At 57.5% G+C, this 14,926-nt stretch overlaps 1 protein-coding gene across 1 annotated transcript in view; it reads right to left on the bottom strand.

Moving 5' to 3' along the window:
* Positions 1-3,675: 3,675 nt before the first annotated feature.
* Positions 3,676-14,926, bottom strand: part of Shq1 (SHQ1, H/ACA ribonucleoprotein assembly factor) — a 71,271-nt gene continuing 60,020 nt past the window's right edge. Inside the window, exon 11 of the mRNA XM_077106237.1 lies at positions 3,676-4,305. Within this exon, the coding sequence (XP_076962352.1) occupies positions 3,792-4,305 (514 nt within the window). The 3' untranslated portion in view covers positions 3,676-3,791. The remainder of the gene's footprint in view (positions 4,306-14,926) is intronic.

Raw genomic sequence — 14,926 nt, 5'->3', positions numbered from 1 at the left:
CCACGGCAAACTCCCACCTGGGCAACACCTGCCGTCTCTGATGGGCTTTCACCGGGACCCTGGCCAAACGATCAGAGATCTGTGTTCCTGAAGCGCACCTTCCGTTTACCTGGCGTGCGGGGACTTCTGTGGCAGATGGTCATTCGGGGAGATCCCTGCGTCTTTCAACATTTTATAATGTGTTCCGAGGACTAGTGGATTTTTAGGTGGATTTTTACTCCTGTATTAAGTCATCGTCTCATTTCCATGTCCTTTAGAGGTGTCTGTTTTGTCACTGTGACCGTGCAAGATGATGGCTAGTGGTAATACCTAAAATTAAAAATCCCTCTCCGCAGGACAGCTGGGTGGAAGTCCTGTTATAAAGTACTGACTCCACAGTCTCAGGCCTAAGAAAGCTGGCTTTCTCTCTCTCCCTCAGTCCTCGGTAACAGAATTCGATCCACAGGACCACAGTGGATTTCTCACCAGCAGGTGTGCAAACCGCCCCCAGCTGTCTGTCAGCCATGTGGAAGGAGCAGCCGGTCTGGCTGGTAAATCCGTCTTGTGCCAGTGACAGATGACACTGGCTGCGTGAGGGCTCCTGAAACGCCCACAGCGTGGCCCAGTAGTCGTCAGGGACCCCGGGAGAGGACATGGAAGAGGTGGGCGATGAGCAAACCGCGACGAGGGTTCACACTTCGAGCTGATCGCTGAGCCCCGTGGACTTCCACCGCCGGCCGGCCTGCCTGCGGCTGGTGCCTCTGTGAGGGAGCAGCAGTGTCCTGTTCTGCTCTGGGGTGGTGGACACCGATGACCCCCCGCGCTGCTTCACCACGTGCATTTGAACACAGTCTCACGGGCCAGCAAGATAAGCAGCAAGACTCACTCATGCCCTGTCTTACGGCGTCTTGGCCGACAGTGGACTGCACGCACCCCCGTGGTCCCAAAGGCCATGACACATCGCCGTGGAGCCCACACTTCTCAGAGTGGAGCCCCCTCGTTGGTGACCCATGACTGTAGGCTACTCCCATTTTCCAGACGGAGGGTGAGGCCTGGGGCCTGGTGTCCACCCGCCCTCCTGGCCGTCACACCTGGACTCAGTGCTGTCCTGCCCACCTCAAGCCTCGGTCCTCCCTGCCGAGCCGCACCCAGGCGTCACAGCTTGCCTCCCTGCTCTTCAGCTAATTTCCCCTGCTCGCCCCCGTCAGCAGGGACCTGGGAGTCTCAGGTGGGTATAGGAGGTGCCCAGGGCTGCCTGGCAGGTTGCCTCCTTCAGCTGTGAGCGTGCTCTGGGTCACGGAGTGAAGCCGCAGTGAGCGCAGAGGCTCAGACAGACGGGGAGTGGGAGGCAGCAAACAGGGGGACCGCCACGGACACGGAGCCCAGGTTGGGAGCTTGCGCGTCGTCCCTATGACCACAAGTGGCCCGCAGAGCCCTGTGGCCGTGGGAAGCCAGACAAGGATCGCACCTGCCCATGGTTTGAGGAAGGCGTTTCTCTCTGACGAGTCTCACTGAACCGGGTCCCGTCGAGGTTCCTAAGGACAGAAACTGAGGAAGGAAGACAATTTCCACCGCTTGAAACTCTGAGGCAAGGCGGGATCAGCCCTACCTGCGGGGCTTTAGTAGGAGCAAAGGACTGCAGTGACAGATGGCGCCTTCCAGACTGTCCCCAGGGACTGTGCTGCAGAGGAGAGACACCATCTCGACGGCCACAGCAACCTGCCGCTCTCCAGGGAGGCTGCGTCTGGAACGCGTCTCGCCATGCCGTTGGTGGGTCCAGGCGCTAACAGCCACGTCAAGTGGCACCGTCGCCCACTACCAGGTTAACGCCAGCTGGGATTTTACCAGAAACACAGACCCTCACAGTCCTCCGAAATCCGACCCTTTCTTGGAATAAAAATGCAGTTGAGATCAACGCGTATCAGATTTCAGGTCCTTTCTTCCCCAAAGCTGCTCCACTCGGTCGGCTCACTCACCGCACGCCGATGGCGCACAGAGAGCACAGTACCGAGGCTCCTGGTGACAAGTGCGACACAGCCGCCTCCCGAGAGCCTGCACTCAGAGGGGACAGACAGGTGAGACGCGGCTGCAGACGCTGCTTCCGGTCCACGTGGAGTGACGGAGGCCAGATGGGCTCCCTGGACAGGCACAGCCAAAAAAGAAACAGGGAACGCACGGGACAGTGGTGGGCACCACACTGAAGATCCGCAGGACTGACACCGAGGGACGGGGGAGGGAACCCAGGGCCCCTGTCAAGGCCCCATGCACTGCCCTGAAGGACCCCAACCTAGGCAGGAGGGACAGTCCAGGCAGAACCCGGTGGACCCCAGAGTTCACGACACAGCTGAGGGCCCGCAGGGACCAGGACAGGGCCCGGGGAGGAGAGGGCCAGGACAGGGCCCAGGGCTGAACAACCACTGGTAGCTGGAGGGAGAGGAGGCAGGGCAGGGCACAGGAGGGCCCTGCAGCCCTCAAGAGCGCAGTCAGAGACCAGGCGACACCACCTGAGACCAACAGGCAGAGGGGAGGGACCCAGGGAGGACCCTCAGGAGAGGCAGCCTCCAGGAAAAACGTCCTTGGCACCACGCCTTAGACCCACCCAGCAAACCACCAAGGCCAGGCCCACAGGGGGACACCACAGCAAGCCACCGAGGGGCACCCAAAACAAGGTGAGGAACAGCTGCAGGAATTCAAGCCCAGCACCCACAAGATATGACCAAACCAAGGCACCCAAAGTGGCAGGACACACAACCCCCAAGACACAGAGTCTAGAAAACAACAATCTGTCTTCAAAAGAAAACTGGTGGAAGATTCACAGACACTTCAAAAAGACACCACCACCTAGGTGTCAGGAGAAGAGCCGACGCCATAGGAGCAGGGTGTGGGGTGCAGCCCGTGGTCCCGGCAACTCAGAGGCCGAGGCAGGAGGGCCGCAGGTTCAAGGCCGGCCTTGGACACTCTGCAAGACGTCTCAAAAGAAAAAAGAAAAGGAAATGGGGTGTGGCTCCACTGGACCGCACCCAGTGAGGGCAAGCCCGGGGAGGAGCTGGACTCGGGTCCTGCTGCCAGGACAGCAGATGGCCAGCTGTGAGCAAGGCTGCTCACGGGCCCTGGAAATGTCAGGGGGCACAACCTCCGGACGGCTCAGCCGCTGCACTTCCAGATGATTACCTGAGAAACAGAGCTCTGTCCACACCTCGCCTGAGCACAACCGTCAGCAGCTGTGTTTCCAACAGCCCCAAACTGGGAACGACTCAGACACTCACCAGGAGGTGAGAGGAGCGAGCTGTTCACCGACTCGGTCGTCAGCAATGGAGGAAAAGCCCCCGGAAGCTCCTGGCCCTGCTGCCACGGGGGTCAGCGTCAAGGCAGCTTCGAGGGGAGGCCTGGCCGAGAGCCAGCCGCGCTGCACGAGGACAGCCCAGGGAACCCAGTGCTGCAGGAGGGCACATCAGTGGTCGCTGGTGCTGGCCGCGGGCGAGGCCAGGACAACACAGGCTGGAGGACACGAGAGGTGACGGGAAGCCCCGACTGTGGTACTCAGCACGCTGCGCAACAGGAACACGAGGTCCTCGACGGAGCAGAGAGCACTGATGTTCCCGAGAGGCCAGCAGCAGGACCCCTGTGCCCCCTTAGACATCAGCTGAACTTCAGTTACAACACTTTAGAACTTTAATTTTCAGGAAGCAACAAAGAGTCCAATATGTATAAAAATCAGCTCACTCAAGAACAATGTTGTATGTACAAAGAAAAAGTGCCAAGCCCATGCAGCCCACGGAGGGTTCTAGCTCAGGAGAGGCGCCCACCCCGTCCTAACTCCCTGCCAAGAACGCCCGGCCCGAGTCAGTCCCCGGCGTCGCCTGCCCCTCTCCGTCCTGTGTTCTGCGGTGGCTCCTTGCAGTGGCTCCCTGAGACGTGGAAATCTGCAGGGTCGTCCTCAGACGGTCGCCGAGCTCCTCTATCAGAGGCCTGCGCCCTGCAGGCTCCTGGGGAACGGCCAGCAGCGCCCCCTGACCCACTGTGGACCCCAGGCCGGCCTCACCACCAGCAGGAAGCGGGGCACCGCTCTCCAGAAAGAGGCCCCGCGGAGAATCCCCGGGCGCACGCTGCCGCTCTGCCTGCTCCTCCTGCTCTGAGGCCGAGTCTTCAGAGTCGGAAGATCCCGACCCCCCGGAATCGCTGGGCGAGCGGGCTGCGCTTCCGGAAGCTTCCTCCTCCTGGACGAGAAGGGCCGCAGCTTCCAGCTCCTCCAGCTCCAGCCCCAGCTGCCCCTTGGTGAGGGAGACTTCTCTCAGGGCTTCCGCAAGGGCAGACAACTTCCTGGACCTTGAAAATTCATTAAGAGGAAAGATTAATTAGGAGAATCATTAACTGGCTGAGGACAACCGGGTGACAGGGCTTCAATAAATAAATATGTAAATAAAGCAACACCTGATCCCATACATGACACCCCAGGAAAACGCATCAAAGCCATCAGTGTGAAACATGAAGCTATTAAAGCATCAGGAGGAAACAGACCTTCCTTATGACCTCAGAACAAGGAGGCCAGCTACGTCTCAAAATACGGGATCTACACAAGAACGATAAACCCAACTAGATAAAACCCTACAGCTCTGTCTGCACGGGCAACAAAAACCGTCAGGAGCCAGGCGAAAGGCTAATAGAGAAATAGAGACCATTTACAATGCACCCCCCAGGCCAAGGCCTGATCTGGTGCGAGTTTCTGAACAGGGATGTGATGGGCCAACAGAAACTGCCCAGAACACCAGCAGGTGATTATCAGAAAAGGAGACACGACGACTCACATGTACGATGTTCAACTTCCGTTAAATAAAGAAACACAGTTTAAAGTCATGTGAGCTGTGTCATTCATCAGACAGGCCAACGAGCAGACGTGATGACACCGTTACTAGGCTGGGGTAAAGGCTCCACGCAGGGAGATGAAGCCCGTTACCCCTTGAAGGAGAACGTGGCCACCACTTCCAGAATTGACCAGGTCTGCACCTTAGGCACACACACTCTAGGACCTGGGTCTGTGGTCACTTACTGTGATGTTGTTCTTCTCTTATTTGGTACCAAAGATCGAACCAAGGGCACTTAACTACTGTCTCCTTCTTTATATTTTATTTTGAGACAAGAGTCTCACTAAGGCTGAGGCTGGCTTTGAACTTGCGATCCTCCTGCCTCAGCCACCTGAGTTGCTGGGATTATAAACAGGGCTACTGCAGGTGGCTCCCCGGGACATTCCTCCACTGAGCCACACCCTGACCCAGCCTGAGACAGTGTTAAAAGGATAGTTATAAACCAGGCCAACTGTAATATAATCTGCACACGTGTTCAGGACAGCTGTGCATGACACTCAGCATGTATTCTGAAACTCTAACCACCAGTGGTCACAGGTAGGACACAGCTGGCGGACACTTCAAAACATCACCCACCTAAGGCCCAGCGGCTGGCAGGAGCTCACCCGTTTCTCACGGAGGGGACACGCGGCTCTAGAGGATACCGAGTGTGTTTCAGAAGGGGGTGCTCCTCCCGCCGCACTGCACTGAGAGCTCACAGCTCCTCTTCGACAGTCCCGACAGACCCGACAACACCCCACACGGTGCCGTTCCATGTTGAGCACCAGAGCCCTGAGGGGATCTTGAATGTCCTCCAGGGCCGTGTGGAGGCCTGGTCCCCAGCCCGAGGTGCCACTGGGAGGTGGAGGGGCTTCTGGGCGGTGGGCCTCAGGTGGGAAGCCAGGCCACGGGCTGCCCTTGAGGGCTGCTGGACCGGGCCCGCTGGTGCCCCTGCTTCCCTGTGGCCATGAGGTCACTGTGCCTCCGGGGACACGGACAGGCTTCCTCCGTGAGGTACCGTGCGCCCCGGGGTGACAGCAACAGAGCCCAGCAGCCCTGGGCCATGAGCAGAAACGCCCCTCCTCCTGCTAAGCTGACTGCGCCAGGTTCTCTGTCACCGCAGGGAGAACTGGCTGACAGTGTTCCACAAGCGTCACCACGCTGGCTCCTGGTCACCTGCTGCACCACTGCATCATCCCCCAGACCCCGGGGACGGCTGGGGGCCCAGGGCCCGCAGCTCCCAGCCAGAGGAGGAAAGCCCAGCGCTCCCCCTGGCTCCCGGCTCTCAGAGCTGTTTCCTGGCTTCTTCCCAGTTGGGCTCCCCTCTCGCTGTCGAGAAGGCAGGCTGTGACCTCCCCAGGCCTTCGCTGTCTGGAGGGGGCGCGGCTCCAGCCTCAGCTCAGCACACTGACTGGGTCCCCTCCAGCTTTAACCACGCAGACTTAGGAGAGCAGGGAACTGAGCTGCTGTGAGCATCTGGGTGCAGTCAGTGGAAGAGCCTGTGTAGTAAAGCACTCTGAGGACTCAGATCCTGGCACCACCAAGAAAAAAGGGAAAACCAAACAACACCAAAAGACGTTCTCATGAACACTGCTGGATCCACTGGCTTCACCAGCTCTCCAGTGGGAACCCGTTCGGCTTTCTCATCCTCGAGCACCCAGAGGCTGCAGGGTGTAAACACATGTCAAAGCTCCTTACCTGCAGCCCGGCTCTCTTCACAGGGCACACCCCACAGATGCTGGGGCTCAAGTGGGAATGCAGCAGGCAGGAAAGGGCGAGGCCAGGCCACGGGGCCACGTCACAGCCTCGCCTGGAGCCAGCCATGTGAGACTTCACACCAGGGAAAGCTTGCCCTCACTTAGCCGTACAATACGACTGTTAAAAAGTGACCTCTTTACCCAAGAAATGCTTAAAAACACTGCATGTTCATTTCTGCTCCGTCACCAGCTCTGGCTGGCTGGCTTCCGCGTGACATCGAAGCTCTGATGGGAACTTGGTTCAGACGCAGCGCTCCAAACTCTCCCTACAGAATGCCAGGGTAGAAGCAGCTGGCACCTCGACACAGCGCTGGTGCAGAAGGGGCCCAGGAGGCGGAGGGATGGAGCTGGACATGTTGCTGCTCAATTATCCCACACAGGTGACTTAGCAAAAAAGCCAACTGTCCCTGTGGGGGAAGTTAGGCTGGGACAGAGCGGCCACCTTGCTCCTTCAACCACGCACCACCGTGAGCTCTGACCTGAGTCCCCCTCTGGAGGGGTCACACTCACAGAAAACAGCTCCTCGGAGGTGGTCAGTGCTTTTCCCTGTCATATTCAAAAGGGACCTGACTACTCCACATCAAAAAGCTTCGTCAAACAGCATCATCAGACCCCGGGTTCTTACATGCTCAAGGACTCAGGTTGAGGGAGCAGCTGTAGTTACAGTAAGCACCTTCACACCTAAGAACATTTCACCTGTTAAGAATGTGTTTAAGGCTGGGGAGGTGGCTCAAGTGGTAGCGCGCTCGCCTGGCATGCGTGCGGCCTGGGTTCGATCCTCAGCACCACGTACAAACAAAGATGCTGTGTCCGCCAAGTACTAAAAAAAAAAATAAATGTTAAAAAATTCTCTCTCTCTCTCCCTCTCTTTCTGAACAAAAAGGAATGTGTTTAAGAGAGATCTGACAATCAGACCACACCAGTGTTAAGATTTTAAAAGTTGTACCTGAAACAATTTTTTTCTTAGAAAGTTACTAGAATGTAATCCCACCATGTAATGATAAGAAAGCTTTTATTCGTTTCACGGATGTGAAGAAATATCCTATTTGATGTTGGTTTCTTTATAAATCAGAGATGGCTGACAGGTCGCAGTAAGTGAACTACTGTGAAGGAGCGGTGGTGACAGCCGAGAGCTCACAGCCCCAGCAGGGCTGGCCTGGCAGCTGAGTGCAGGGACAGTCCCCGTCTGTGAGACAGTCAGCCGGGGGCACAGAGGGCCTGGAGGGAGCGTGTACCTGCCTCCTGCTGCAGAATCCATCTGAACCACCACCAGCTTCTCTCCACTGCCTGCGGAGCGGGCCTCCTGTGGGTCTCACTTCCTCTGCCCTAACTGAGTAGCCGAGTAGCCGGCCAGGCGTGACACCTGAGACTCAGCCAGTGGCTGACCAGGAAGGACGGTGCTCCAGGGAGCAGTTAGGCACTGGCACAGGGCTCCTGGGCTGCTGGGCCAGGACACCATCCCTTCCGTGGGTTAACACTGACCAACACCATCTCAGGTTCCATCTGGGGCCAGGGATTCCTTGTGAAGGGCACTGGTGATGGTGGCCTGAGGTCATTACTCCTTCTCCTGTTCCAACCCCAGGCCCTCGGACCAGGCACTCTTCATGGCCAGACCAGGAGGACTGCTCTGGCTCCCGGTGGAGGCGGCCAGCGGGTTCCCATCTTGCACCCTCCTGGGTGACAGGAACGGCAACAGGAGGGCACGTGCTGGCACTCGGCAACAGTGGTCATTAGCGAAGGCCTCCCTCGCTGATTGAGGCTCCAGGTTGACAGGCAAACTACACCACAAGGCGCCCACTCTGGGCTCCTCGGCCCACCACACCGATCCTGAGGCCCAGGCTCAGCCACCATCTCACCATCCGGACGCTGCGAAGCTGGGGTTTCTGCTCGTTCTCCCGCAAACTCTCCAGCTTCCACAGGGACACTCCTGGGGCCAGGATCCAGAGGCCACTCAGATGCCACCAGCGGCGTGTCTCCCATCACCTCCTCACCTCCCCTACACCGCTGGCCTCCAGACCCCGTGGGGGAGGGCAGCAGGCCTGCTCCTCTCTCCGTCCTTCAGGACTTGCTGAGCAGGGCTGTCTGCTCAGGGGCTGGGCGACCCAGACAAGGATCCCGTGTGCAGGGACCTCACACCCCCGCGTCAACCCGACGATAAACACCAGGCAGGATGGAGCTACACGGCGCAAGTGCCTCGGAGGAAAGGGCTGAGCAGGGGTCGGGTGCCGGGAGAGGGGCGCTCCGTTCAGGAGCCTCGCTGAACAGTGACAAGAGCACCACCCGGGTGGCCTCCACACTGGGACCCCGCCCAGCCCTGCTCTGGCCACTCTGCTTCCTCAGGCCTGAGTGCAGCAGACGCGTCACCCCTGCTCGGCCCTTCCCACCTGGCTGCCTCGTCTCCTGGTCACCGTGGACCCTGTCCAGTGCTGTGGGCCAACTCCAGGCCCCACCTGCCCAAGTCCACCACCAGTGTCTGAGCCTGACCATCAGCCGGCACTGCCTCACACATGGCAAGTGGCCACGGGTCCTCTGGCTCCTTAGAGGAAGATCCGGAGGGCTAGCGAAGACAGGAAAGACCCTGCCTGAAGTTTACGTGATTTTATATCATAACCTATAAAACGACTCGAAGGCTCAAGCTGCGTCATTCCAGAGATGCCACAAGCAGGACCCACATCCTGCCACCATGAGGTCAAGGAGAAAAGACTCTGCACACCCAGGTTGGTGGGGCCACTCGGGACAGTCCCCTGCAGAGAGCTGCGTCGGGGCTTGTCCATCTTCCCGAGTGCTTTCATGGGCCCGGGCCTGTGGGATTCTCTCAGGTCAGCAAGCGCAGCTCTCCGTATTCCAAGACGCTCCCACTCTTGCCTGGCGAGTCCCAGCTTGCACTGAGCACAGTCCCCATGCCATGCCACTCACACTCAGGAGTCACACCACCTGGGTGAGTGAAACGCTCACCCACCACATGAAACTCAACCAAATGAACACTGGCAGCACAGCCCGTGGAGACTCTGTCCCAGTCTCTGACAGACTCTACACAAAGACCCCAGGACAGCTTCATCAGGCTGGGAGCTTCGACTTGTCCTTTCCATATTTTATCATGGTGATCGCGACCCTCAGGACTAGCCCTCTACTAGTTAGCTGGGCATCTCTTTAAACCCACATTCACTCCATCCTCAAGACTTAGGCAAAAGCTCTTCTATAATTGGAACTGAAGAGCTGCCATCATGTCCCAATCAGACCCAAATCACTATCCACAAAAATTACCAGCTACTAAAAATAAGAAGGAAAAAGTGGCTCAGAGATATTATTTTGCTAAATATAGGAAAACCCAGTGCGACTTGAGGCTCTGCTGTCAGATGGTCGTCAGAAGCAAACCTGTTGGGTGCTGAGCCTCTCGTGTTCCTGCAGGAACTGGATGCCAAGGCCCAACTACAGTGTGACTCAAACGATGATGGAAAATGCTTTCTGCACGCGACGGGACGGAAGTGCTCTGCTTCTTTCAACCCTTGTGAAGGGAGTCTGGGTGTGTTTTCTTGGGGCCTCCTCAGTCCAGAGACAAATCTGGCCCCCGGGGTGCAGGATGCTGCAGGATGCTGCAGGAGGGGCAGAGAGCTCGGCTCTGATCACAGCTGCAGACCCCACCTGCTGAAAGAAAGCAGCAGCAGCAACAGAGCCCCTCGTTGCCCTGCTCACAACATAAGAGATCAGCAGACGGGCGGACGGGGACACGAGGCACGTGGCTGCCCTGCCAGGAGGGCTGCTCGGCTCCGCTCTGGTGCTCCCACCGCACCCGAGGGACAGACGGGCAGCCTGATTTTCTTCTCCCGATGGCGAGGCACAGGCAGATGGAGCCTGGAGGATACCAAGTGCAGAAGAAAGGGGATAAATAAATAACAAGACAAGAGCACAGGCCAGGGGGAGCGCTGCCAGGGCAGCCATGAGAGGAGCACGTGCCCTGCAGAGGCCGCGCAGGCTCAGGGGTCTTGCTGACACACTCAGGCCCAGAGCGCTGGCTGTGGTCTCTGCTGGGTGTGGGAGGCGCAGAGGCACGCGCCCCAGCCTTCCTTACGCACTTGTACTCCACTGTTCAGCCCGTGTCCAAAGAAGACAAGAGCCATGCCAGGGCGGCCACCAGCCCACCACGGGGGTGGGGACACAGCAAGCCTGGAGCAGCAGTTCCTTCCTCTCACACACAGTTGGGGCATGGGACCAGCTGCAGTGGGCCTTGAGAAAGGCTCAGAGTGGCCGCCAGCGGCCCTGTGAGTCCTAGAACCGCTGCAGGATACGGCCAGCGGCCACACAGGTGCCACATGCAGAGTGCCCTGTCTGCTGGGCATGCTGCTAAGCCCTCCCCAGCCAGCAGTACAGGACAGAAACAAGCTCCCGCTCGCAGGGGGCTGCAGCGTGGAGGGAGGAAAGCACAGGGCCTCGGCCTGCACCAGGCTCCCAGCCATTAGGCCAAGGCCACCAACTACAGCCCGTGAGGCCAGGCAGATGGAGTCTGGCAAGCAGGTGGGTCTGAACAGAATGAGAGCACGTGTCCTGCGTAAGGGAGACAGCTGGCCCCAGCTCTGCCGAGTGTCACCACGTGGGGAGGGGCCAGCAACTGCTAGAGCCTCCTCCCTTGGTTCCAGGGCAGCTGTAAATCCCACTTACATAAAACTCTCCCAAGTTGTAAGTGTTGACAGCCAGTCCAAAGTCCTTAGAAACCAGGAGAAAACGTCACCCGAGGGCCACTGGCTGTCAACTGTGACACTCACAGACTCAGTTCCATCTCCCTAATTCCCTGACACACACTCAACCCGCGCCTGACCAGGCACTGTGCTCCTGCTCCCAGCCCAGCACAACCGCCTTTCCTTTTGCTCTGCAGCTGGGGACTGACCCCGACCTGGAGCTGGGCGGGAAGAGGGTACCACGAGCTACAGCCCCAGCCTTCCAGCATGAGTGTCTGGACTCCGGGGATTGCCCCAGGCCGTGTCCCTGCCTACCCATGTCCATCCACGTTTCCTGTGTCCACTCGGGCCCCACCTATCTCCAGATGCCCGCTCAGGACCCCTACTCCACCAAGCCTCGCCCACCAGCCTCCTCCCAGTCACTGTCTGGCGCGGGGCAGGGGTTCCTCGAGCTCCTCTGACCGCCTTCTGCCCCGCCACGATGAAGGCTCAATAGGAGACACCACGCTGGATTCTAGGCCAACAAAACAGGGAGTGTTCTGCAGGGGCCATGTGTTCTAGGAGACTCTAGAAGATGCCAGAGGACTGACATAGCAGGTGGTTAGGAGCTCAGGTTCTGAAGTCAAACAGGCCAGGATTAACCAGTCTCTCAGCCTCAGTTTCCATCTGGGTTACCTGGGGTTGTGATCAACGGGGTTCACAACCCAGATTCACATGCAGCCTGTGAGACGGAATGGGAATGTACACAGGTCCCAGCACGAAGCCCGGCGTGCAGTGAGCTCTTGCGACGTGGACCGACGCCTGGCTCAGCATCTCGTCCTCGGGGCCTCTTCTCAGCGAGCATCACTGACCACTGCTACAGGTGAACACGTTCTAGACAGACTGAGTGTGTTAGGTCAGCCGTGTCTCGGAGTCTACCACATTTATGGAGAGCTGAAGCCAGAGTTCAAAGGGCTTCTCCAGGGACACTTCTCACAGGGATCGGGTGAAGCTGCTGAGTGCGGCAGAGCACCCGGCCATCCACGGCCTTGCTGCACATGACCTCCCGACCTTAGCCCTCCCTCGAGAGCAGAGCTGGCTTCACGGACCTCAGGGGAGGATGGGAGAACGGCCAGGGGCTGGCTTGGGCCAGGCTGCATCTCAGAAGTCCAGGACGGAGTCTGCTTCTCTGTCATTTTGACCAAGGGCTCTCAGTTTATTCAATGAACTAAGATGAAGAAGGAACAGGAGACCCAGGAAGGCCCGCGAGACCACAGCCACTGCTGTGGAAGACAAATCTCCGGCACATGGTAATTCCGGTGGCAAAGGCATCTGCTGCTAAGGAATCAATGTACCAGCCTCTGACTCCGAGCAGAGAGGAAAGCAGCGAGCGTGCCTGCTCACTTGCAGACAGGCAGAGGGACGTGACGAGCCTGCAGTCCTGAACCAAGACTCGGGAGCGTGGGCAGCGAGAGGCAAAGTGGCACGCCACGGAGCTGCCATGGTTCTCGGGACTGCGTCTGGGTTTTAACAAGGCACAGGGCAGTCTCCTGTGGTCTCCTGATGGGCAAAACACAAGGTGCAGGGGTACTGATGACGAAGCTGACCGGGCACAGGCGAGATGCAACTCAACCTGAGGAAGGTGCCCGGTGGCAGGGTGCCAGGTTCCCCTCTCAGCCTCGCTCACTCGACAGTCTGTTGCTTTCTTAATGAAACACAAAACCTTCTTCTAATTCCTTAAGGCCAGGCGCCAAGTCTATTTCTTCAGTTCCCTGGTGTCTGGCCTGGTGCCTGGCTCACAGCAAGTGTCTCAAAACGATTACTGAGGGGTTCTGGGGTCAAGTTTTCAAAGAGCACCACAAAGGTAAAAAGACTGGGAGTAACCCACACCCAAAAGATCACAACCAGTGGACTGGGCACCCCAACCCACAGGGGACCCAAGCATGGGCAGAGGCAAAGCCCTGCAAGGGCTGGCACAGAGCAGAAGGACGTCTGAGGCAGGGACGTTGGGTCCTGGCCAAGTTTAAGCGGCATGTCCAGGCGCAGTGGTGAGGAGACCAGCTCCTAGACCACCCTGGCCAAGGAACGCCGCCAAACACAGCAACTGCTCCCCCGACTTCAGCCAGGCCTCGAGGGCTCCTCCCTCCTGAGTCTCCCAGGTCAGCGCCTTATGCTTTAAGATGTCCTGGTCAGTCCAGTATTTCCAGCCATTCGCCCATCCTGGTCTCACGCAGCAAACTCCTGCTGTGGTTGAGGGCTTTTAAAAGTACCCTCCAGGTTGAACCCAGCACTCAAGGCGAGGGACAGAGCTTAGAGGATGGGGAGGAGGACGCAGAGGGTCCAGGCGGTCAGGCTTCATCCATGGACAAGAGAACCCCGGGAACTTCTCCACCAGTCCGTCGTGATCCAACGGCATCTGGACGATGGGCACTACTGTGGGAAACAAGGCAGGGGAGTGGGCAGCCGCGGGGGCGGAGCAGAGGAACAGCCTGAGGAAAAGGAGGGCAGGGGGACCCCAGGGCGGGTGTACGTCTACAGGAGAGAGGCCATGGGCAAGAACTCAAAGGACTTGGCCATCGACCCCATGTGGTCTAACCACAGTCAGAGGGCAAGACTCAAGGGACCCAATGTGATACCTGTGTCACAACAGACCAAACCCCAAACAGACAAGTCCCAGTGGTTTCCAAATTACTGATTTATTTACATTAAATGCTTCAAACATATCTTTCACATACAAAAAAATTGTGATTGTAACTGAATTTGCTGGATACCAGCCACCAGAAGTTTACTAAAGCAATGTTCACAAAGACTCAATCTTCCCAGGACCAAGAAGCCGACACCCCAGGCGAATACTGATCCAGAGGGAGCTGGGCTGGCCATGCTGACCCCAGTCAGACAGACTGAAGGTGATACCCTCCTCAAGATGAAATGAAACCTCTGTGAAAACTGACTGTACGCTAAAAATAAGACCAATCTCAATTCTAAAACAGTACAATTCTCTAAATAAGCTAGAAATCAGTAACAAATACATGAGTATAAAATCCACCCACTGGGAAAGGAGAAAGAAACACAGTTATCACATCCATGCGCGAGGAAGCATCTGGAACATCTGGAACGGAACAGGGAGGGCGAGTCAGCACGCAGCCCGGAGAGGACGAGAGTCTTCAGGGAGGGAAGGCTCCAGGCCGACAGGGCAGGCTTCTCCGTGTCGGGGGAGAAAGGCCAACGGGCCCTGGACACAGACAAAAGCAAAGGAGTGACGGAAGGCAAGCAGAAGGGAGGGCTCCAGAGAGCCAGAGTACCGACGGGCAGCTGGCACACTGCGCCTGCAGGTCAGAGGGCAGTGGGCAGTACAGTACAGCTGTGGATGACACGGTCACAGGCACTGTGGAAGACAGGCAGGTCAGGGTAAGTACAGACCCCTGCTGGCAGACAGCTGGGACATTCAGAAGAAATGGGCACATTCTTAGAAAAGGAGAACCTATGAAACTGACTGCAAGAGAAAGAAGGAAACAGTGTTTCTATCACAAGTAGAAAACCTCAACCAATCTTTAAAAATCTCCCACAAAGTACTTTTATTTTTGATCCTATCAAAAACTCAAGGAGCAAATAATTTTCATCTTACATAAACTACTTACAAACCAGGAAAAGCAATGCTCCCAGATCCGGGTATCAGGCTGGTAGAGCCTCGATAACA

This window comes from Callospermophilus lateralis, chromosome 20 (assembly GCF_048772815.1).
Source record: "Callospermophilus lateralis isolate mCalLat2 chromosome 20, mCalLat2.hap1, whole genome shotgun sequence".
Lineage (NCBI taxonomy): Eukaryota > Metazoa > Chordata > Mammalia > Rodentia > Sciuridae > Callospermophilus > Callospermophilus lateralis.
The sequence above is the reverse complement of the archived record's forward strand: the minus strand, read 5'-3'. Positions and strand labels throughout refer to the sequence as shown.